Source organism: Anser brachyrhynchus (assembly GCF_964034855.1).
Source record: "Anser brachyrhynchus genome assembly, chromosome: 2".
NCBI lineage: Eukaryota > Metazoa > Chordata > Aves > Anseriformes > Anatidae > Anser > Anser brachyrhynchus.
Genome location: NC_137695.1, coordinates 107860215 through 107886390, shown reverse-complemented (window position 1 = coordinate 107886390; position 26176 = coordinate 107860215). Strand labels below are relative to the sequence as shown.

At 38.2% G+C, this 26176-nt stretch overlaps 1 protein-coding gene across 21 annotated transcripts in view; it reads left to right on the top strand.

Annotated features, from left to right (window-relative positions):
* Window positions 1–26176, top strand: part of PTPRM (protein tyrosine phosphatase receptor type M) — a 477900-nt gene that overhangs the window by 437502 nt on the left and 14222 nt on the right. For all 21 annotated transcript variants that reach the window (XM_080579375.1, XM_080579374.1, XM_080579372.1 and 18 more), the window contains 6 exons: window positions 5655–5752; window positions 18873–18989; window positions 23133–23287; window positions 23572–23707; window positions 24351–24500; window positions 24966–25139. In XM_080579375.1, the coding sequence (XP_080435501.1) occupies window positions 5655–5752; window positions 18873–18989; window positions 23133–23287; window positions 23572–23707; window positions 24351–24500; window positions 24966–25139 (830 nt within the window). The remainder of the gene's footprint in view (window positions 1–5654; window positions 5753–18872; window positions 18990–23132; window positions 23288–23571; window positions 23708–24350; window positions 24501–24965; window positions 25140–26176) is intronic.

The window sequence follows — 26176 nt, the reverse complement described above, 5'->3', positions numbered from 1 at the left end:
TGGTAGAGAACAAACATCTAAACCTACTTTGTGAAAAGCTATTCCAGAAAGACTGCATGATCACTGCCTGAGTTTTTAAGTTTGGGTAGTAGAGCTTTGTTCTGGCCTTCACTGGCCTCCATGGAGGCACTAAGCCCTTAGGAACTCCTGGAAGGGTGAATAAAAGTTAAATACTTGCTAGCATATATATTTAACAAGCATATGGTAAAGACTGCTCGACAAATCAGATTATCAGCAACTGAGTATCTTCCATTCAGAAACTAGCTCATTTGGGGAGGGCACAAATGACCCCAGCATACAGCTGCGCAGCAGTGGTTCTGCAATTACAAAAAAAAAAAAAAAAAAAAGACTGAATGAGGTTTTTGTCTCACTAGTTGGTGTGATTGTTTTGACTAAATCAGCACAACCAGAATCTATCTTTTCTTTCTGGTATGCTGGCTATTTTAGAAAGACCAAAACTTTTTTTTTTTTTTTAATTAATATATATATATATATATATATATATATATATATATGAAAAAGTGAGACCTAATCTTACGCACCTTAGTCTAAACCTGGTCACATAAAAGAGTGTTCGTGTTTTTAGAGCTGCTGACCACTGAAGAATGTCTTACAAGGTAACTGAGAGACTGATAGAGCTGAGAGCTCATGACTACATGATCACATGATAATGTGCCTATAAATTCCTGTTGATAAAATTTTGGGCATGTTGCCTTACTCCGTAAAGAAAAAAAGTATTTCAGGTAAGAGAGATGTACCCTTGCCTGCAGTCAGTGATATTTATAGTGTAAAATAACATTTAACTGCAGTATTTTACATAACTTTTTTTTTTTTTTTTTTTTCCTGAAAGGGAGTTCTGCTCTTAACTCCAAATTCTAGCATGGTTACAAGAGCAAATAGCATGTGCTTACAGATAATCAGATCACTGGACTGGCAGAGCATTAGTAACCCTGTAATTTTGCTTCCTGCTGTGAAATTCTCAGTAAGTTATTATACTAACAGCTAGTTTGTCCCATTTAAATGGGTTCATTAGGAAAAAGAACATTCTTCAACTTTTTAATCTATTCGCTTGCACTGTGTTTTCCCAGTATTTTTTTTTTGTTTGTTTATTTGTCTTTTGTTTTACTCTTTCATAAGTATGTTGAGTGAATTCTGCTACATAATGGGCTTGCAGTTTTTTGACAGTGTATTTTCAAAATTAATCATTGCTTTTGGGCTTTTTTTGCCACACAACCATATTTGTTAATAAGAAAAAAAATTGTTGCACCCCAGGTTCATTTTGAAGGGACCATAAAAAATGAGGGCTAAAATGCAACTCCCTCTATGCAGGCATATTCACTAGTTGTCCTTGAGTGCCAAGGTTGTAGGCAGTCACAGTGGCAAGGAGCAAGTTATGCGTCGGTAAGAAGTGAAGACAGTGCTCATTGCTCCTGGAAACTGCGGTAACCGCTAGGAGAGGGGTCCATTTTACAACCTCGTACTCACTGGAAGGAGGTTTATTGCACTCTTTGTCAAGGATCAGCTTTTGCTGCTGCAGATACAAGTCTTGCATCTTGTTAGTCCATTGCCTCTATCATCACATGCTAGTGGCTGCCACTGCCCAGGCACTGCCCTGGGGGAGCCTTTGGAGCTTACAGGTATCTGTTCATTTTCTGCATGTTTCTAGCTCTAATAGCTATCAATGAATTTGGTATCAGAAGTACCAACCATTTTGTTGTGGATTTAACATTCTGTGCTGCAAAATGGTTTTAGAACCTATTTGTTCATTAAGTTGCTTGCCTTTGTAGAAATGAAAAATTGCCCATAGATTTACAAGCCCCAGTCTGAGTAAGTGTTGGGGACATTTCAGGGTCCAGGTTTTACTTCTATCTTCGTGTGTTAGCTTTTTTTTCCTACATGTTTACACTATTTTTCTGTATTCTAGGGTGGTTTTTAATGTTCAAAGTGATCACATATCCCAGTAGTAATGCCAGTTGTTGGAACTGGGTCTCACAACAACAAGCAGAAGGAGGATCCAGAAAGCTCTGTGTACAGAAGCAGCTTCTTAAGAGTTTAATCCATTCTTAGAAACTGTGTGATTTTCCATTTCCTAATATGTTGACATTCCCACAGCAGCAACTAACAACTACTAGTAATACAGCTAAGAGTTGTGATATATTCCACTGATCATTTCTTTTGAGTTTTTTTCGATAATGCATTTAATTAGCTGGGGGGTTGCAAGGTTTATTTCTTTTTCTTAGTTTCCTTTGCTTTTCATCTTCAGAAGGCAGTATGTTGTTGATTTCTTTTTTTTCACAGCAGCAATCTTTGATACCAACTACTATATTGTGTAGCTAATGGGGTATGCCACAGGCTCACTGCTTAGCAGCGCAGTACCTTCTCCTCAGACCTTTTCCTCCCGCAAGAGGGCAACTGCTGAGAATAACCTTCCTGCCTGTTGTGCACATCTGTTAAGCTGATGCTTAGAACAATTATAGGCTCTTTTTCTCCCTACCATGAGTCTCTGGAATCAAATTGTTCAGTTCTTCATGACAATAAATCCTCCAGCCCTACCTAGAGCCTCTAATGCTTTTCAATACTGGCTGGAGACAAGTAATAATTTATTCATATGTCAGAAAATAATTTGAAAAATGTCAAGAAGAAAAGAAAAATGGGGTGGAAAAGAATTACTTTCTGAGACTTTAAGGTAGGTTTTTGGGTATTTTTTTCCTTTCAGTGTCCTGAATGTCAAAGAAGTTTGGAGGCTAGATATAAGAATTGGAGAGAAAAAGCAAGAAAAACACTCAAAAATACTTGAGGAAAGCGGGAAATCCTGTCAAGCACTTTTAATTATCATTGTCTTATCATTTGGATAGTAAGGTTGAGAAGAGCATACTCAGCACTGCAGAACAGGACGTTCTAGAAGAACATTTGGAATCAAACTTGAAAGACTTGTCAGAGCCCAGCTTTTTCTCTGGCCTGAAAAGTGTATTACTTCTTTCTTATGATGTATTTCTCTCATAATTTATTATTATTATTTTTTTCTTTCTGAAGAATGACAAACTCAAAATATTTAGGAAGAAGGTACTGTTTAGCATCTCTGACCTGTTGTGATTTGTGACTTAAGGATCTGAAATGTAAGAATCTTTAAATCACAAGACAAATTATGTTGATTGTGGAGGAAAAAAATCAGGAATGATTGTTGCCAGTTATCCCAGAGCTGTCAGAAAGAACTGACTTTACGAAGTAGGGCCCAACCATCTCTCTCAAATGAATCAGTAGGGAAGAAAACTGTCTGAAATAATACACAGAGAAGCTTGCTACATTGTCCCTTAGTTTCTGGCTTCTTGCATGAGGAAAATAACAGGGCTGTGTGGACAGGATTTTTTTTTTTCACCTTTCTTGTAGCTTTGTGAAAAACATATTCAGATGAACAATCTTTAAACATCACATAATTCTGTGGTGACAGAATGCAGTGGAGCCATTTAGATTTTCTCCATTAAACCAGGCTGTGAATAAGGATTCTTGAAGCCGTTGTGTTGTTATTTTTTGTCCTTAATCAAGCTTAAATAATCTTAGTAATGTGTCATGAACTTGCAGACTCCTTCCAGGACATTACTCTGTGGAAAATTGCCTCTCCCTAATCCTATTTTTAGCTACATTCCTTCAAAGGTGACAGCAATAGTAATTCTGCTGAATATATTTTTTGAGATTTGAGAGGAAGGAAAGAGCTGTGCAGAGACAGCATTTTCCTACAGTGAGTAAAATAGGCTCCTTCCTTCTACCTATAGGAGAGGTTGGTCCAAAACCTTTGTAATGCTGCTGTGACTTGAATTGCCAAGAAAGCTATATTGAATCCTGCATTATTGAAACACAAGCAAGCTAAACATTATGATGTATATTAATTATCTTACTGTATCATCCAAAACTGTGCTTGGACAACTTCTGTTTTGCACATCCAGGACACTGATGTAGAAGTAAAATACTTATTGTAGATTTCCACATGGTGGAGAGTGACTTAAATCTGTCATATTTGCAAATGAAATCTCTCAAAAATATCAGCTCTTCTATGGTTTGTTTTGTTTTGTTTAAATAGTCTCAGGTTTTGCAGTCACAACACCAGCTTGAGTCTAGTAATTTCAGAAACTGTATTTTTAGATTCTGCTATTATTTCTACTCTGTGGCTTCTGACATTTATTGTGTTCCAACAGGCATAGCTTCCTATTGTTTTAACTGGCTTTTTCTTCTGTTATGTGAACTACCAAAACAAACAAAAGACAAGTTGACCGACTTTAGGGAAAACAGTGAAACTAACTGTTTATGCAGTGTTTTTAAAAATAGGAATTAAGAAAGAGGGAGAATACAGAACATTTTTAAATGGTCAGTGCAAATTGTGGATGATAATATGCTTTGAAATTGCTGAAAATCAAAATGTTTTATAAAAATTCACAAGTTTTAAACTATTACCATCCTTTTTCTTAAACTTGCTCTCTAAGTTACATGACAATTATGTTAATGGCCTGATGAATTGAGTTTTACTTGCTTATAATATTATTACATTGTTCAGTAAGTACTTGACTTTCAGAGTAAAAGCTGCATTTTCAAATGGAAACCAAAGTAACAAAACTTGGATACCAAACTACCCCGATCTGTCGACGTAAGGTTTTGTAACGCTTTAGAAGTGTTTGTTTCTTCACTTGAGGAACATTTATTGCCAGTACATTATCTATTTGTCCTCCAATGAATTGATTTAAGGCATTTCTCTAAATAAGAAGCTAATTGCTTACTGCAATGTGGCAGTTCAGTAATGGATTCAACATGGATGTTAACTTTGTAGTACTTGATAGTGTTTTGCTTTTGATTATTTTTATTGGCCCAGTGATTTTAAACCAATGGTTTCAAATCAGGGTGGCACAGTGAACGTCACGTAGACATGTAGGACGTCACATAGACACGTGGGCTGGAAACAGACAGGACCAGGCACATGTGAAAGCTGTGCTTGTTCTCAGTATTTTACATTTCTGTCACTGACGTTTCCTGTGCTCCTGTGGGCTAGTGGCCAGTCTCAGCATGATGTTAAAAGAAGCCCTGTGTCTATGGAAGAGCTCAGATTGTTCAGAGACATTTTTCTCTGAGAGTACAGCAGAGGACATCACTGCCATGACACACAAGGGTTCTTTACCGCTTTCCCCGCTGCTTTGCAAAGTGATATACAGCAGCAAGAAACTATAACTTCTGTCTCACTTCAGGAAGTACAATTTAGGAGCTGGGGTAATTTGATGGATAGTATATACTAAGAAAAATATTAGAAACCGGGAAAGGCCACATAGTCCATTGTGGCTCATTTCATTCCAAATACACCTTCCCTAGGTTATCATCCAATTGTTAAGAGAAAGAGTAATGTTATCCATTTTTTATAATTCCACTTTGGGGTATTACGGAGATAAATACCTGGATGTTGGAGAACTAACTTTCTTTCAGAGCACTATTTCAGGAGAAAAATACTTAAATGCAGATAGGTGAGATGACAGAAAGGAAATTGACCCTAAATGAAAAATATGATGATAGTGATATGAATATATGTGGATAACCATGATTTCTCAAGCTTCCCCAGAGACAAGCTTCCAATCATGAGACTTTCAGAAAGTAACCTTTCCTTTGATTTATTGTTTCAGGACCAATGCAGGAGACAATATATGACTTCTGGAGAATGGTATGGCATGAGAACACAGCCAGCATAATCATGGTTACTAATCTCGTAGAAGTGGGAAGGGTAAGTGATTTTTGTACTTAAAAAGATGAAAGACTTCCAAGGTGTTTGCTTTTGGAAATTAAATAGCAGACCAACAAGACGCTTATATACTGAGTAAGGCACATAAAATATTTATGACTGCCTCTACTAAGAGGTTCATTATCAATTACTTTTAAGCATGCTTTGGATGCTTGGCTTTGAAAACATTAACACAATGAAAAAGTAACTGTTAAAGTTGCACTCTGTACAGCAGAGTCTGCAAAGACTGCCAAAGAGGGAAAGTGTCATATCTTTGTGTATATCTCAGACATACTATTTCTGTTAAAGGAAACCAGGGAATTGGTTATGGGGCAAGGTATGGAGTCACCTGTTTTTTAAGGGTGGGTAAAGAGGGAGAGTAATTCTGGGACAGATTTCTTTAAAAAGTATTTAACCTATGAAATTACATTTCTTTCACAGTATCCTAGTCTAAATCAATCTCGTTTGTTTGGGCATTCACTTACAGACTAAACTGAAGAAATTAGCTTTACTCATTTGTACACAGTACTCAGCGTTCAAGTGGCATTTGGATAATGCCCTCAGTAATATGCTTTATCTTCTGGCTAGCCCTGAAGTGATCAGGCAGTTGGACTATATGGTGTTTGAAGGTCCCTTCCAACTGCTATTCTGTTCTGCTAAATCTGTTGACCAGAAGGTCTTCTTCAGGACCTGAGTAGCAAAGGAAAGCTTGAGTTACCTGGTTGATAATGTGTACTTTTCTTACTTTGCTTGATAATGTCTAAAGAAGGTCTCTTGCTCAAGTTATTATGGCTAATTTTGTTTTCAACAAGTATTGAATTGAACCATTTTTTTTTTTTTACAACCATCAATAACTAAGTCTTAATTTACTACTTTGTCTATGCGTGATGTCGTAGTTTTCTAAGTCTGAGTCTTAGTCTTCTTTTTTTTTGGTGACAAAAAAAAAAGTCATTGCTTTTATTGCAACTACTGCATTATTGTAAATCGAAACATTGAAATAAGAAGTCAAGTGCACGTATCTTGGTGTGAGCCACATGGTTTTGAGATGTGTTTTTAATTTCACGCTGATGGAATGGCTAATATCCCTCTGCCCTGTGGTGTTTGCACCAGGAGAGAGAGCACTCTTTATGCAGTGAGAGACAAAAGGGCTGTATCTTGTCTCCTTTTTAACAAGTCCAGTTTTACAAACTCAGTTTATTCTTCTTTATGTCCTTGGTTGATTGCTACTATAAACCCTAACATTTAGATATCTGTGTGACCAAGCCTGCCAACAGATCAGGTGCAATTATTATTTTTATGTATTTTTAAAAAAGTAGGATTTGTGACAGCAATTAACACCTGCTGCAGGAACATGTGTACAACTAATTGCAGAGACAAAAAAGGATCATGGAGCCTGCTTTAAACATTCAGTCCCTTGATTGAAAAGGATGGGAGAAATAGTTGGGTGGTCATCTATCAGTTCAAAATGGATGAATCTGTACAAATAGAAAACACCCCAACAAATTTGTTAAATCTTTATACACATTCATAAATAACTAAGCATGCAAAAAATGATGCTCTTAGGGGATGGATGAACAAACCTTAGAGCAAACATAGCATAGTACTTGAAACCACATACTGTTTTCCTGAAGTCCATATGTGAAAGCATCAATTAACATGACCTGTCAGGTGTCACCCAGGGAGGTGCCAGCCTTGCTGCCAGCACTGTGGCCTCCACTCACAACATTTAGTTACGTTGCACATTCCCTTAGCAGCATAGCACATTCCCTTAGCAGCAAGCAACAGTTTGTGCCACCGTGGAGATTTCTTCAGGGTGCAAGAGTTCTAGTGGGATACCGACCTGCAGCTTTCTTGTTTCTGACAGTGGTAGAAATGACTTTGTTCTTGCTTTCTCTGGAGGCCAACATAGGTGAGATAAGACAGCAGAAATGAAAATGAGCTTTTAATGGGAATGAGATCATATGAGCCACAAAACAACACAGTCACTTCCCTCTTGGTGCTTCTGTCCCACTCCCAGGGTGGGAACCATCAGCAACAAGGAGGCATATTACTAACACACCATCTCTCCCTCAGTCCCAAACACAAGCTCTGTGCCACCTTGATTAGTAATGATTTTAATGGGCTTTTTGGTAGCATTCCTGCAGGGCAAATCTTGTAACCTTCCTGACCTTGAGGTTTTCTATTTCAAGTGTTGTTGCTGGTCTAAGATTTATAGGGGCTTATTATTTTATATATTTTTTTAAATTCTTGCCCAGTGTAAGTCAAGGAGGAAAATTCCTTTATGTTTTCAGAAAAGAGGAATATCTATTTAACATGTTTGCCACACAATGTATGTCCTTCATGAATTAATCATTGAGGGGGCGTATGTGTATTTGTTTACCAGGACTGGCTGGGTAGTCATTAAATCAGTGCTAGGAACTTGCTTCTTGCCCTGGAGCATTATGCATCAGGACTGTTTTAATTGCGGATAGAGGAATCACCATGAGGCTGTCCCCTAATGCAAGCACCTGCTGCAAATGACTCAGTCCCTGCATTACCCTCCAGCAGGGTCTGGGTACATCTGCCAATATCTGTCATTATCTGAGGCATACTTGTCAAAACCATGCATCCCTTTAAGCTCTTGTGTGTTCTAGCAAGGGACCCTTGTCAGTGTTTCTGGCACCTGCAGACTGCTGTGCACCTGGTATTTAAATGGCACGGAAATGTGTTTTGATTGTTTTCTCTCTTTAATGAACCCACCTGAGGGACATTTAGCTCTTTATCTAGTAGCCTGTTACCCAGTCACTCACATTTACACTGCTTGTGTGGAAATTCAGAACTCACTTGTGCTGTTATACCAATCCATCTGCCAGAAGTCTTATCACAAAATCTGCAGGGCTCCCTAAGGAGACTTTTGTACTGGTAATTTAAGCTAATGATTTCTAAACATATTTAGTCAGTTTTATGAAGACCTCATTAGAATGTGACTGTTTATTAAAAATCTAAATGAGGTCTCACAGTCATTTAGAAAAATCATTGCTGAGTTGCATGAACAGTTCTTTGATAACAGCTGATGAAGTGGTTTTTAGTTAAGATTGGTCTAAGTTGACTTAAGAACTTTTACAGAAAAATGAATAAGTAGTCAACCCTTGTAAGACAGAGATAAAAAGTCTCTGTCTTCTTCATGCTGGGGTCAACAACTTTCCTCTCTCAATGAAGTGTGCAAGAAGAGCATGACAAGTAATTAGTGGTATAATATACCTATATTTTAATGCAAGAATTAACATTTTCCAAACCACAGACTAACAGTTAAGAAGCAAGAACAAGACTCATAAAAATAAATCAATGTGACCATAGGCCATTAAAAAAAAAAAAAAAGTTGTGTTTTAGTTTACAATAATGCAAGAGACTTCCGTGCTCCTGCTACTAAGTGATGGAACAACTGAAGATAGGAGTGTAATTTCAGACATCTTTTCCTGAGATGTTTAGCATAGTATGGTGGATTATTGTAGAAGAAATGAAACTTTTTATCCAACCAGCACAGGTATGTTTGGTTTCCCAACAAAAGACACGTGAGAACATCTAGTTTATTCCAAGAGACTGCTCTTATAGCTGGATCCTTCTTTGGGAAGCAATGGGAACTAGATCAAAGTCTTTATGTACTGGCCAAAGTCTCAGGTTGCTTCTTGAAATGTTTCAGTGTTTGTACACGTAGAAATTTTTCTTTCCTCCTTAAAGAGTTACATTGGATTTAGAATATATTCAGTTGTGTCATCTTGCTGTCACTTCCATCTTTGCTCTTCTTAGGTTGGTAGTGATACTTGGTTGGCGGAATCAAACTTGGCATGTCACATCATTTATCATTTGTCAGTAGTCACTTTCTCTCCCACTCCTTGTTTTCGCTTGAGGCAGGAGGAATTTAGTAATATCTGATTAATAAATGGTGAAATGCACTGATGAAATTTAGTGGAGGTGGTTGATATATAAATGCACTGCTAGGACTCATGATTGTCTATCATGCTTTTAATATAACGAAGTATTTACAAAAAATCACTAGAAATGATTATAAAAAATAAAACCTCACCCCAGGAGCATCATAATTACAGTAATTAGAGTTTCACAATTATTATCCAGAATTAGAAAACAGCCAGTGCTAATAGTGTTAATAAGCACACAAAAGACCCTTTTTTTGAAAGGAGGCAAGGTTGACAACAACAGAATGGATGTGAGGCAAACAGGGGAATGAAGGTCAGCCATGGGATGGCAAATAGCCCGTACTCCTGCACACATGGCTTAGCACTACCAAAACAGCCTCTCACCACCATCTTATCTCTGAGGAGCGTTGTGCTTTCCCAATAGCCATCTCACACTCCTCTTGGGTGACTTTCCCTTCCCAGGAGCCATCAGGGCTGTAACTGCACAGGGAAAAAGAAAGAATGCCAAAAGTTGGTGGCTTAGCTGGTTGTTTGCTTGTTTGACTGGACATACATGGCACTTTCATTGGCTTTGCTGCAAAAATGTTGATGGCTCTGATTCTTCATGCTTAAAACATGTGGAGGTCTACACGACAGTGAAAACACCCATAAAAGAGTAAAATGGAGCAGCTGACAGAGAGGGAGCATCTCCTTACTGCTGGCTGGTTTAAAAAAAATGTTCTTTTTTGTAAGATAAAATCAGAAGAGTCATTCTTCACAGGAAAGAATCTGTGTGGGCCCAGTCCTCAGCAGTCATACATGCCTGTGCTTGGGCCTGGAGTACTCAGGATGTGCAACCTTGGTCAGCACTCAGAGAGACATTTCTAAAAGAAATACCAATATGTTTCCTCAACAAACAAAATCCAGAACTCTTCATCTTGAACCGAGTCTTCCTCAGATCTTCCTGGTGGTCTGTTTCTCAGACATCCAAGAAAATTTGTCAAGTAAAGTCCTGTCCAAAGACTTCTCACTGAAAACATATTGCTATAACCAAACAATGAATTCATAGGCAACTCCATCAACACAAATAGTAGCACTGTATGAAATTTCCAGTGGACTTGCCTGCTGTTCTTAGAATAAAACAGGATTATTTTGAAACAAACCTATTACGAAGCTCACAGTTACGTACTTCAAAGTTTTGAGAATGTTCATACAGAATAACCATCTAATGAACAAAGGTAAACTCAAACTGTATTTAAGATTCAGATCACCCATTAGAAAGATATCGCAGAGGTGATACAGAACAGCTCTCTAACACATCCCACAAACAGCACGTTTGTGTTTAGTATAAATGGAAGAACACTCCATATAATTGAAACTGCCTCTAAATGTGATGAGCCAAATTACCAACATTGGTGTTAGTTCAAGATACTGACGTTAGTGCTCCTTAGGAAATGTGCCAAAGAGTTTGCTAGCATACTGGTGACTAAGATTTCATTTAAACTTTTCTCCTGAAAGAAAGAAAACACATTTTGTACATGAGAAGGAGAATGCTTTCTGCATTAAACCCTTCCCTACTTCTACGTAATGCTAGTGTCAGCTTAAAAAAACGATAAATACTGTCCTTCCCCAAAATAGAGATATTTTAATTCTTAATCGTGTTTATCCAGAAAATCTGGGACCTGTTCTTTTCATACATATATGTTCAGTCATTTTGTTTTACTTTTGCTTTCACTGTAATTCCAGTATCTGTTGTTGGATACAGCAGAGGCTGTAGCATTACAGAGTATGAATGATAAGAAAGTAAACAATTGTAATTTGAAACTATTGTTAATCTTCCAAGTCAGTGAACCCTTCTAGTAGTCAAAACAGATTTCAGCTTTCTAGACCTCTAACCAGAAATACCAAGTTGGCATTATTCCTTTGTGTGCTGCAGGGGAGGAACCCTTAGGGAAAAATTAATAAATAAATAAAAATTGGCTGTTGTTCTCCAGGAAAGAGAAGGAAGGACTCTATAATCACTTAATAAAGATGTCCCCAGATTAGCAATGTTAATATTATCAAACAGGACATCAACCTACGAGTGTTCAGCACTGTCCCGTGTCACTCGCAGCAGACATGGTTTCAGATCTCAGTATTCTGATACTTTCTCGTTTCCAGTAAAAGCTATACTCAGAGAATACTCATCAATGAAGATTAATATCTCAGCGCTCCTTAGTTCAATTAAGATGATTCATTTTGCAAAATAAATATAAGAGGTTTAAGGATACGCAAATACACGGACCCCTTGTTGGGCTAGCTGCTGAAGTACTGCCAAGGTATAGGATGCAAGTAAAAGTACGGTTTGCAAAGAGGTCTTGAAGTTCCACTTTGAAACGCCGTGGCTAACAAAATGGCTTCATCACTGCAGGTCTGCTGAACTCAGTAGTCTCATGAAATTGATCTCTTAGTCTCTCTGTGAAGGAAGAAGTATCCTAGAGACGCCAACACGGTTTTACTGTGCTCCATAAAGCAGCACGTAGAGCTTTCTAACTTGACATCAGATGATCAAGTTTTAGAGCCAGAAGGCAACCAGCTAACTCAGTGGTGCTCTGTAGCTCAACTTATGGAATGATTTTGTCCTTGGAACAGAAGCATGATTCAGTGCACGGGCTGTTCTGCTCAATGCAGGCACGTCAGGTCCTTGGAGCACAGGATCTGAGCAATATGCCCATGATTTCACAGTTGTGTAAGGGATTAAGACAAGCTTGAGAAGCTCCAGATAATTCTTCATCTTGGCATGAGACTACACTTCTCACATGCTCTGTGCTCAGCCTTTTTTCCTCTAGGGCTGTACTAAAGTGCACTAATTTACAACCTTTTTTAATAAATAGTCGGAGACAATTGCCTAAACGTAAGCAATGAAATAGGGGCAATCATGTTCTTCCATTTTACTAGCTACAAAGGCAGGAACACTACAAACAGCTGTACCTTGGGTCACCTTTACCCTAAAGCAATTTTCCCAGACTATTTCTGTTTGATGGCCAAAGTATGGCCACGCCATCAGCCTGTCATCTTAATTTTACCTAATCCAAGCTGTCAGGCTGATGGTATATTAACAGTACATGTGATTTTTAAGAACAAATGGATTGCATTGATCCCCCCAGGTGGAAAGCACTAAGTGTATTGCTACAGCTGGGCATGTCCCGACAGCCAACTATCCTGGGCAGAAGCTAAATGAGAGTGCATCCACTAGGCAACCTAGGGTTGCACTGCTTGGGTGACACAGTGCAGCAGAAGGTAGAGAATGACATCAGCTCTGAGTCATCACTGGAAGAAATTAGACTGAGCTAGTAAAATTCATAGAGATCTCTCACCCTCTGGGAGTCGTGAACCACAGAAAGACTTTTGTCTGCCTTTATAGAGACCCATTCATCTGACAGTGCAGAACAGTATCCTAATTTTTGTATTTCACAATATTCTTCCATACCTCATTTTAGAAAAGTGTAAAATGAGGTATAGATCAATTAACTGACCTGTTCAAAAGCAAACAAAGAAAATGAAAAAAAGGACTGGATTTTATCTTCTGTCAAAGGTGGTTTTATAACTAATAAAATGTTCTTAATCACAATACGCTTTTGTTTGAAAAGTATTTAAATAAAAATACTTTCAATTTTTGGATGTTCTTTTATTTCAAGTCAGCCAAATAAAAGTATATGAAGTTATCTTAGTTATATCTGCAAAACCTGTTTAAAGTTTTCAACAGTGAGCTTGGTTGGCTATTTCATTTTATATCCTAGAGGTTTCGCTTCAAAATTTATGTCTGACTTATCATCATTACTTAGTCTGGGATTAACTTTAAATTAGAATATATAATACTGCTCTTCACTAATGACAATCCATGCAGTGCATAGCCAGTTATACCACCTTTTTGCTAAGAATATTTCAGAATCAAAGGAAATTGGAAACTTTGAATAATCACTGTTATTTAAACTGTTCTGTAGGAACTACAAAGTATATTTCACAGCCAGCTCACATATTAATTCTGTAATATTCCTCCTATTCCAAACCTTTAAGTAAATGAATTACTGTCCTGGCTTTCATACTGCCTCTAGCTAGATGTGTCACATTGCCAAATGGCTAAGTATACAGCTTCGGAAGTCACAATTTGTGTTCATTATCTATCTACTGCCTGCATTGTTTGTTATATTTAGAAGTAGCAAGAACAACTTTCCACCTTCATTTTTAATTCTTATTTTCTCACATTAGACAATTTTGCTGGGGGATTTGGGGGGGGGAGGGGCAGGTCAAAGAAGATAATCATATTCTCCAAATTTCTCAAATTATTAGTAAAATAAACATGTTTGGAACAATTGGACAGTGTACCTTGGGATGAATAGATTAAATCAGAGCATTTTCATTATGTCTCTGGCAATCACCCTTTTTATCTCATCTTGTGATGAACATCTGTATTTTTTGGCAACATGTTAGGATGTAAATGTGGGGTGTATCTGAACAAACTCTCAATTATAGTTCTGCTCAGATGAGATTTCAAAATTATGTTTTCTACTTTGTGGCCGGTATTTACTGTTATGATAGCAACTGTGTGGAAAAAAATATCTAATGCATTTAATATTCAGGTTTGGATTCATGTATCAATTATTTAGCTAAACCTTCTGTTAGTAGTTTTTTTGTAAAATATGTACCAAATGTTTATAAAAAGGGAAAGAGATTCATCAAGACACAGTAGCTAAAGCTGTGCTAAAAAGAAAAAATGAACAAACATATGTTGCCAGCAATGTTTCTCATACTTGATGAATAAAACCATATTCTATTTTGTTGCAATTGTCTTCCCTTGTACAAACAAAAGCCCTGGTCCAATAAACATTTATAAGTGTGATTTCAGTTTACACTATTTAATCTACATCTTTCTTTAAGACCCTTTCGTATTTATTTGAGAAGCCCTGGAGGGGATAGGAAACTGGTCTTTAAGCATTTACTTAACTTTTGGCTCATCAGGAGTCCATAGAGTTCCCATGTCTAAAGCACAGCACGTGCAGCAGCATTGCAGAACAAGAGCCAAAACCAAAAGTAGGAAAAAAGCTCAATTTTTTTTTTTTTTTTAAAAAAAGGGGGGAAGAAAAAAGTTGTTGTTTTTTTCCTCACAGTGAGTGAATCAGTTAGTGTTGGTCTGTGGCTACGACTGCGGCTCTGGCACCTTTCCCACAGCTGTTACAGCCCCTATTCCACTTGGGAGAGTTTTCAGGAAATTGTGTTGTCATGGATCCTTCTGCTCTGCTCCAGTCTGCTCTGTGCCCCAAATCCCCTGTGCTGCAGAGTATAATATCCCCTACGGGCACAAGCTGAACGAGTCTATAACTTCTGTGCAACATCCCCCCAGTGCTTCCCTAATTATTCCATTGGATCATCTTAAATAAAATTTAAAAAAACGGGAAACAAATCCAGCAGTTGAGGCATAAGAAGGTGGGGACTACTGTGCTTTTCTAAATTGGTCTTTCCAAATGTTCCCGGTTCTTAGTCATAATCCAGACTGTCTAGACTTACCAAGTTAGAAACAGGCATGTTTTCCTTCAAGGCTGAGCAATTTAATTCAGCCAGGGTGTTTTTTCTTTCCCCTGATTGTTTATTTTACTAAACTGGAATTGTTTGAGGATGGCAGGCACCCATCAGAAAGAAACAAGGCTAAAGTTAGCAACAGAAAAACGTGCTGATGAGTAGTGCTGTTACCAGGATCACCGCAGCAGCTGTTTCCTCCGTACGTGTGTTGGCCGTGTTTGCGTGGTTCATGTTCCACCTATGGAAAGGATAACTGAGCAGGCAGGAAGAGGAAATTTGGTCCAGAGATGGGGTGCTCAGTGGGCTGCTCCAGGCCAGAGGCAGCATGAGTGGCCTTATTCTGCGTGCAGAGTAAAAAAACTCATCTTTAGTCATAGGTGGGAAAGCCCCATTTCAGAGAGTTCCCGACAGCGACCGTAAAGGCTCAGTTTGCTGGCCTAAGGGATTTGAACAATGCCAATTGTCTGGATTCTTTTAACAATACAAACAAAACAATGAACATTCAGTGTGTTTCACTTAGCTTCTATTGGAGAGTTTTTGGAAATACGTCTAAACAGGATAAGATCTGAATAAATATCAAGTAGACGCAACAATAGATAGCAGTAGCAGCTAAGAAACTGCTTGCAGCAACATTTAATGCTTTTAAAATGGTTATTCATTGCTTATCGCTGGTAGATGTGCTTTGGAGGTGAACACACATTTGCCAGCAATCCTGAGGTTTAGGGATTGTCCCTCAGTGTGACAAGGGGCCTTGGCTGATGGAAACGATCTTCTGCAAACTGATGCCCTGCCTGGTTTTGTGCCGTTGAGCGTGGTGGAGGGAGTAGCTTGCCCTTGGTACAGGAGTGCTGAGCACTGTGAAGACTTTTCCAGTGTCCCACCTTCAAGCCTCTCCCTATGGAAAGCAGTTGTATAACCTGGTGTTTGCAAATTGTCCTGCAACTGTGCTGAATACCAGATGAAATGTGAAGAAAAAACATGTATTTATTTATTTATTGTAGCCAATACTAATGTGGTTACTGGGTCTGAAGACAAACATAGAGAAATAAATAAAAACCTTCTTATAGCTGCCTGAACTTCAGATGTGCTCTCAAGGAGCTTTCCATCAGCTCTGTAAGCAGGAATAAGCTGTTAGGATGCTTGTGCAGTTCTGTGGCTGAGAGCCAGGCCTCACAACCAGAGCGTTGTGCTGAACTCTTTTTACCTGGGAAGGATCCTGATGTGGGGTTGTGTTCTTCTATCCCTTCACACAGTTTTATTTGGATTTAAATTTTATCCTGCTAACGAGTCAGAAAAAGGGTCAGAACTACTTTGCCCTGACAGACTTCTGAGGTTATCAGCTGATGTTGCCTGTTTGCTGTCCAGACACTAAAGAAGGGTTATAGGTGATGATCAGCTATGTCACTAGAAACTATTTGTGATGAAGCACTTTCTTCTGCCCGACAGGACAAGGTTCGGCTGCATAATCCTTTATATACTGAACCTGGATTTGGTATAAATAAATCATTTGAATCATGCTTTACAATTTTCACTATGCTTATATGTGCATACTTCAGTTTTACCTTCTACTCATGACTGAGCATGATAATAATCTGAATATTTTGGCATGAAAAGGGGTTTGAGAAATGTTCTAACAGTTGTGAAGTTTAATTTTTTGTTTTCTTGTGCCAGTTTTCCATTCAAAATTTGAAGTTTGTGTTTTGACCCAACAAATTTAAGTGTATATTTAAGCAAACCTGTGGATTTACATGTATTGAAAGATCAGTTTTAAATTTTCCCTTCAGTGAGAAAGAGAGAGAAAACGCTGCACGCAGCAGATGTGTAACAGATGCTACTCCTAGCCCATACTGCACTACTGGACAATGGCCAGGTGCAGTGATAACATATCTATTACCGTGATACAGCAGAATAAAACAGATAAGAAAGCAATGTGTTAGCTTCCCCACCCACCACCTTGTCCACCCAAATGAGAAGGAAAAGAATATTCTTAACTGTGTCAGCTAGCTGCATTGAAATATACAATCCCCACAACTACCCACTTTAGACAATAACACAATCCATGTTTCCTTTTTGAATATGCCAAATATTGTGAAGTTCATCTCATCTAGACCACACCAGGGTGCAGAAAATCTTAAATACGTTTTGTAAAAGCCACCTTCTTTCCATCTGTGACATGGAGTTAGAGGTATTGGTGGATGAAAAACTGAATATGAGACAGCAGTGGGCATTTGCAGCCCAGAAAGCCAACCATATCCTAGGCTGCATCAAAAGAAACATGGCCAGCAGCTCAAGGGAGGTGATTCTGCCCCTCTGCTCTGCGCTTGTGAGACCTCACCTGGAGCACTGCATTCAGCTCTAGGGTCCCCAGCACAAGGAGGACATGGACCTACTAGACCAAGTCCAGAGGAGGGCCATGAAGATGATCAAAGGGCTGGAGCACCTCTCTTACAAAGACAGGCTGAGGGAGCTGGGATTGTTCAGCCTGGAGAGGAGAAGGCTCCAGGGAGACTTTATAGCAGCCTTCCAGTACCTAAAGTGGGCCTACAGCAAAGCTGGGGAGGGACTCTTTGTCAGGGAGTGGAGTGATAGGACGAGGGGCAATGGTTTTAAACTAAAAAAATGGTAGTTTTAGATTAGATATAAAGAAGAAATTCCTTACTCAGAGGGTGTTGAAGCACTGGCACAGGTTTCCCAGAGAAGCTGTGGATGCCCTATTCCCTGGAGGTGTTCAAGGCCAGGCTGGATGGGGCTTTGGGCAACCTGGTCTGGTGGGAGGTGTTCCTGCCCATGGCAGGGGGTTTGGAACTGGATGATCTTTAAGGTCCCTTCCAACCCAAACCTTTCTGTGATTCTGTGATTCTGTGATCTCCATATCCCAGGGTAAGGTTGCCAAGAGCACGCAGCTCCAGAAGCCAACTGAAATCAGTAGGTGGGAAAGGAGGTCATCTCACCTAATATTAGCCATCAAGCCAAACACCTAGGCTAAGGCAGTTGACTAGACTCTTCTCATAGTTAACAAAAATAAAGGCACTTCTAGAAGGCATTCATCCTACTCCTAATTTGAGCTAAGTGAGATGAATCCCACCAACAGTGTTTGGGGTCATCTAGCAAATTGGTTTTAAAGCCCAGACATAAAACTCATCTCTTGACTTCATGTGTAGAGTTTTGCCATTTGACCTCTCAACAGGTCCTTCGGAAATTTAAGCTGAGCAAACAGATACTTCTCTGACGGTAGAGGAGATCCTTCCTTTCTTAAAAACACATTTTCATTTTAGAAGGCATGAGGTATTTTTGAAACAAATCAAAAACCAGAGACGGGGGAAAAATGCGTCCCTCTACATGTACACCCTCGACGCACCCTCAGTTGGAAAGCATGGGAAATTAACAGTTTCTTTATCTGAGTTACGCACAGTATAAGTATTTCTTGTGCACAGTACAAATTCACCGTACTTTAATAACCGCAGCACAAATCTCACCTGCAACACAAAAATGCTGTCTTAAAAAACGAGTTAATGTCCCTTAAACATGAATCATTTCCACATGTAGAAAGTGTGACTGTTTTGCATATGATTGTATTTTAAAACATATATCACTGCAAAGAATACAGAACAGATTCAGTATGAACCTTCTAAAATAAATGATCCTTAATTATTTTTTTTTGTATTTTTTTAAAGGTTAAATGCTGCAAATACTGGCCAGATGACACAGAGATATATAAAGACATTAAAGTTACCCTAATAGAAACAGAACTCCTCGCTGAATATGTGATTCGAACATTTGCGGTAGAAAAGGTAAGTTTCGAAATTCATTTTTCTTAAGCACTGTGGTATCTGCCGAAGTAACTTAGATACATATTCAACATGGGTAAGTTCTATTTGTTACCTGACATCCGTTTCCGTAGCTATTTTTTGGGTAAACGCCTAGCGCCCTCTTATGGTAGACTGTTTTTTTCGTTAAATGCAGCCACTTCTCTGCGTTTTTCCATCACTCTTGGCCCCTGCCTGAGTTAGAAAAGTGATGTTCCTTGTGTAGGAAAAATCGAAGCCTCCCTTCCAGCAATCAATTTTAAAACACATTCGTGCTGTTTTCCCATCTTATGTTCACCACAATCATTTTTTGTCTGTACCAGAGGCTACATGCACCATTATTCAGAAGTCCATGGTTGTGAATACGGTGATCTGTTGGACCAGAGTGTTCCTGGCCAACAGTGAGACGTTTCTGAAACAAAGTAATATGTCCTCGAGGCAAATTCATTTGTAATGCAGAATCCATCTTTATATACAGTTCCAATCAGCATTTGGTATTGCTATTTATTAGAATAACGTCATGTATTTGTTTGACGCTTCATAGATCTTACAGCTCTCTCAAACAGCTTATAATATATGGACAATATACAATTAACAAATAGGGTACCTGCTGAAAGTGAAAACAAGCCGGGTTACTTCATGTGGAAGAATATTTTGCATTTTGTGTCAATTCAGCCTTTTTATTTACAAGTTTCATTAAAGAACAGAAGTGTTTTGATTGTATGTATCAAGACATATCTGAGTTGCAGAACAAGGCGGAAATGGCCTCTTTAGAAGACTTGATATTCCAGATGGCATACTGAAGTAATGTTGCCTCAGTGTCTACATGAGTAAACTTTCAAGTAACTATATTAGAAAACTCCCTTTGATTTCATTGCAGTACCTGGGATATACTGCTTCTCTCTAATGATGAAATAATATTCAGTTGTGGTGCTGAAGAACTTAATCTTTAGCATCAAAGAATCCTGCAGCCAGATAGATGAAACTGCCAACAAGATGGCCCAACAGGGTCTCTGTACATACATACATTCACAGTAACAAAGGAAGAAGGTTTTTGTCCTGTTTTATTCTTCAATCTAATACTTAAATATGCATCAGTACAGCAACCCAAGGGTAATGATAATAGAATTATGCAGTTTGAATGAGCTGAAATATTGTATCATGTTTACCGCTATACATATTGTACATTGAATTCACTCAAGTCTGTTGTTTCCTTGCATTTAGATATTTTTAATAAATAGATGAGAAAGAGTGGCTATACTTTGAAGTAGATGAGGCACTCGTTGATTTCTATTCTGCAAATTTTAAGCCATGCTTTGATGTTAGCTTTTCACTTCTTAACTAGGACTGGGAAAAAAGACCTAAAGGATTTTACAGTTGATCGTAACCAAACTGTCTTGAATAAGTGCATTAAAACAGATAGAGATAAAAGACACTAAACATTTTATTTCTATAAAAAAAAAATCTCTATCTGAAAAGATTTCACTTAGACACTGCTTTTTAATAGTTGTTAGTTTTTTAGCAAGCCTCAGAAAGCAGTGTTAGCGTGGTTTAAGTAAAGTACATTTGTTTTTATTTTGCTTTCCATATTTTTTCACACTTTTTAACTTCAGGAGGAGGGTAGTGCAGTGCAAATTACCCAGAAATGTTTTGGAATCATCATTCTTGTATGTCTTCAGAGCTCAGCTAGACAGAGCCACTGGTGGCCTGTTCTAATGTTGGCCAAAGACCCATTCTGAGCAGGAAGTTGGACTGGAGACCTCCAGAGGTCCCTTCTGACCACCTTTCATATTTTTGGATTGACGTTCTTATACCTGCTTCTAAAATACAATTTCAGTTGATTAGTTTGGAGATAAATTGATTGGTTTTCTTATTTTTATTTTTCAAATAGCTATTTAGTAATTATAGAGGCGTAGGGGAATAATACTAAGAAAACTGAACATGAATTTATACTCCGATTCTGGGGAACACTTCCTAGATGTGCTTTACATTGTGCACATAAGCAGTTCATTTGAAATTACAGCACAACAGTTAACACAGATGAATTACCCAAGTAGTAACATACAACAGCACCATAAGTATTTGTTGGATTAAGATCTACATTTTTTAACATCCTAGGGTTTGTTAGCAATGTACACCATTTTCTGTTTGTTTCAGCTGAAAGAAAAAGTGAAAAATATGATCTTTCCAAGCAGAGCATATGCTTTTATGATTCATGCAGTTGTGCTGCTATTTTGGGTTTTGAAACCAGCAGGGAAGCTACAGACATGAAAATCATTCTTTTGTAGGTATAATAAGCAAACTCATTATAAAAGTACCCTATATGCAAAATCTTTTCTAAGTAGCTGAGCGTTACCAACAATGATAGACAAAAATGCAGTCAACATGACAGACAGCATTTTCAAAACTAATGCACAAGACACACAGGACATATTCTGATCTGTGCAACAGCTGTGCACATTATTTTGGATGGGCATTTTGTATTTTGTGAATTGCTTGAAAATCAAGACTGTCTACAGCATGATGATTTTTGTAGTAGGGTATTCTTTTCAGTCCTTGATTTATATAGCCATGTCATGGCTTTTTGTTTTTGTTTTTGTTTTTTTGTATGGGATCTTTGTTTCTTGGGGGATTGTGGGCAGTTGTTGTGGGCAATATAAAAGTGTTTGGGACATGGATAGCTCACCTATGCACAGGTATTTACAGACTTGGAGCCCATACTTAACATTAGCAAAAAAATTTTGTTAAATAACACACACTAAAATCCCCAAAATACAGAAACCAAATTGTATTTGAATGTGTTTGTTAACCAATCCTAAAATACAAATTACTTTGTCTGTTCCTGAGCTTTCATATGTTTTAAAATTGTTCTTTAGGATATAAGGCCATTTCTGTTCCAAGGACGTGATCTCTTCATTCTACACCAGTGTTGCACATTCTCTTTGTCTTCTCCCTTGCTGGCTTTTCTGTGCCACTGTTTCCATGAGACATGAGAATGGGCAGATCCCTACTCTGACCAGATGCCCAGTCTGAGCTGTCAAGGCTCCAAAATACACCACAGCTAACTCCACTAAAGTAGCACTGGCATGGTCAAAATTTCTCAGCCATTGAAAATCCCCGACTCTTTCAGCTTGCATACTAGCAATAAATTAGGGAGTTTATATTACTTTATTACACAAAGAAAATTAGACCTTTTATATGCAAACCAGATCAAGACAGGAAATAGATCTTTAAGAAGAAAAAGTATAAGCCACTGGTTATTAATATCATTGACATTTAGTCCAGCCTAGAGATGATATGTCATAATTTTGCTGTTTGCTTATGAAATATGTATGATGGCCTCTGGTCTGTAGATTTCTAATGAGAATGAAATACCGGCAGCTACATTTTTAGAGGGGGAAGGGGAAATACAAGCACTAAGAAAATCATACTTAGCATACACACCTTTAATATCCAGACTGCTCCAGAAATTCACATGGGAAATCACTTATACGATTGGCTCCTCATTCATACCTGTCTCACCATATCCATATCCTTGTAGACTGTGGTAAATCACTTGCAGAGTGAGCATGTGGAGGTCTACAAATGCAGCCTCTATGACTGGAGGTGCAAAAAGGTTTTCTTTACTATTCAACTGTTTCTTTCAGAACAATGAAGGAGACAAAAGATAAGGAAAATTATGCTGAAATTCTGGTTCCCTGAAGTCAGCAGCAAAACTCCTGTGGAGAGCAGTGGGGAAAAAAATTCATCTGTGCTAAATGTTCATGGCCTTGCTGTTGACCTGTTTGTTGATCATGGCATGCATCTTAAGGTTACAGTTTTCAAAGCATGCTAGTGCTTAAATAGAGATAAGCCTCAATCTCGTTGCTAGAATTTTCTAAACAATCTAGTGATAAATCACTCCATTTTCTTGTAAGGCTTTGAAATCAGTTGATATGTAGCCTTTGAACTTGCTTTCCAGCTATCAGAAAGCTCTCCAACAGTCTTGTACAGATATGGGTATTGGTGGGGGGTGGATGTTTCTCAGCAAGGCTCAAGCTTTAAAAGTTACATTATTATGATGTCTCTTGTCCAATTTCTTACACATTCCAGCTTGTTTTTCTTTTTCAACCCTTGTCTTTTCAACAGAGAGGTGCTCATGAGATTCGAGAAATTCGGCAATTTCACTTCACTGGCTGGCCAGACCACGGTGTACCGTACCATGCAACAGGCCTGCTGGGATTTGTACGGCAGGTCAAATCCAAGAGCCCACCAAACGCTGGACCTCTGGTTGTTCACTGCAGGTAGGCACAGCAGAAGTCCCTCCAATGTGCTGTCTCAGAACATACTTCTGCTTCTCTTGTGCTATGCGGTCCCCACACAGGTTGCCGAAGCCACTCTACTCAAAATAACTTAATGCCTGAAATATAAAAGAATGGTAAAACTGATTCTGAAACCCTGCAAGTGGCTGAATGCAAGGCCTCATTTCAGCAGTAATCCCACTGGTCAAATACCTGCAAGGTGAACCCTGACATTTAACGTTTTCCAATAGACTGCTGAACATTAACTGTGCTCTTCTTTTACTTAGTGCTGGTGCTGGCAGAACCGGATGCTTCATTGTTATTGACATCATGCTAGATATGGCAGAAAGAGAAGGTGTTGTAGACATATACAATTGTGTGAGAGAGCTTCGATCTCGGAGAGTCAACATGGTGCAAACAGAGGTATTGTTAATCTAGAATATTGCCTTACATTTTGCAATAAAAATTATTGTTCTAGCCCATAAAACTAGAGCCTGTTTGTGGTAAGCACTATCCAGAAGGTAGTTTATTCAATCACATAAAAGAAAACAGCTCACACATAAATCTGAAGAATTTCTGTCCAAACCAGGGCACAGTTATGCTGCATTCAAGGTGTTTAAAAAAAAAAAAAGTTTTACAAATGTTTTAAAAAATAGATGGTTTTTAAAAACAGGTTTAAATTATTATATTGTTAAAAAAAAGGAAACTCAAGAGGGTTTCTCTCCAGAGAGGATTCATTCTGGAGTACATCTTGTTGAGGCTCAGTTATGTAATAGTACCTACGGAACTGTGCAAGGGAGTGAGGAAACCAGAAACAGTCCAAGTTCATTACATTACTGCACTTCTGTTTGTAATTATAAAGGGTTTCAGTCAATCCTTCTATATTCATTTCTAAATGAGTGGGATAAAGTTTTGTGAATTGCTATTGTTCTTTCTGGTCTTGCTTCAGCGCCTGTAAAGTCAGTAAGAGTTAATGGGCCAACCATATTAGTTGTTACTTTTTATTTACCAAATTACTAATAGCATATTCTCTCTTTGTCAGTAATTATTTTAATTGCTTTACCAGGAACAATATGTATTTATCCATGATGCTATCCTGGAAGCCTGTCTTTGTGGGGACACATCTATTCCAGCTTCTCAAGTTAGGTCTGTTTATTATGAAATGAATAAACTGGATCCTCAGACTAACTCCAGCCAGATCAAAGAGGAATTTAGGGTAAGTTGTGGCTAGCAGTGCATAGAAGCTATACTTTTCAGCTATACTAAAGACTTAAGTGCTGACTTATAACCAAGTAAATTTGAGACCAACCCTTGGGGGGGAAAGGCCACAAAAAAGGAAAGATAACTTGTCACTAATTGCTATTGAATTATGCTAAATCATAAAAAAATGTAATGAGGTAGTAGTAAAATCTTCATTTTACTCACAGGAATTATGTCAATTTCTTCTGCTGTCCTTTCTCCAGAAAGCAGGTTACTCTGCAGTTATCTTTGAGGTTGTTTTTCAAATATGTTTGCTTCCAGGATTCTTGCTTCCAAACCCTGCTGACTGTGATGTGTTTTCATTTCTCTGCATATTGATTCCCGCTGAAACTGAATGCTGACTTGATCTATTCTTAAATACTTGGGGATGCTTTCACTGCTGTGTTAATTTTTCTGTTGTATTGTTTACTCTTTTTGAAAGACTTTAAATATGGTGACTCCAACGCTGCGTGTGGAAGACTGCAGCATAGCACTTTTGCCACGAAATCATGAAAAGAATCGCTGTATGGATGTTCTGCCTCCAGACAGATGCCTGCCTTTCCTCATAACGATAGATGGGGAGAGCAGTAACTACATTAATGCTGCACTGATGGATGTAAGTCTCCACTACATCATTAATAACTAAAAGGGAATAAGGAGCCCTCCAAACTGAGCAATGCCAGAAAGTGGAGTCAGCACAAGGCTGAAATCCTTCTAGCTCATCTTCCAAAAACATGGCACAAAATCTTTAAGCTCACAAGCACATTTAGGATCCCACATATGTTATGTCAAAGCCAAGGTTCCAAAGCCATGCTCAGGGAGCAAGTCAGGGTGTTTTGATGAATTAGATGTATCTAGATATCTCCCTAGTGCTTGAGTTTTTAACCATCTGGCTTAGGAAAAAAAGAGTTACCTATTAAGACTCTAAGGCACTTAAATGGGATAATAAGGTTTGCAGCAATATTTCAGTTCCCTTTGTTTCTAATTTAAACAGTAATTAACAAAAAAAAAATTGTCTGTCAGCACAAGATAGTACACAAGCCATTACTTCAGTCTTTCTGTTTATTTCTGTTTGAATGAATGGTTCCTCTTCATGTGTGTGTGGATTTTTTTCCTAATGCATCTAGAGTAATTCTAATCCTGCTAATAGAATATCAGTAAAAAGACACTTAAACTTCCTTCAGAGTCTGTAGATATTTATAGCCTATCTTTGACAATTTAGAGCTATAGTAATTATGGTTGTCACACACACATAAACAACAAGAAAGCAGAGGTTAGAAAAGAATGAGCACATTGTAAATGGCCTTTTTGAAAAGTGAAGCTAGAGTAATAACAGTTTATATCATTTTTTGCATTTCTTTCCTTCCAAGTTCTCAAAGCATTTTCCTAAAATAAGCCTAAGTTCAAAACACTCCTGTGAAAAGGTAAATGTATTATCTTTATGTTTATCTACTTAGAGAAACTAAGAACAGAAGTTTAAGTGACTTCTCTGGGTTCTCATCATAGGTCAGTGGTATCTTCGTATTAGAATGGTGCTTCCTTGATCTGAAATTTACAATCTTGCCGTTAAAGTGTCTTCTTTCCCAGAGAGTTCAGTGTGGTTTTGTTCTGCAAATTAAGTACTGCTCAGGGAGAGCAGTGCCTCCGTATTTG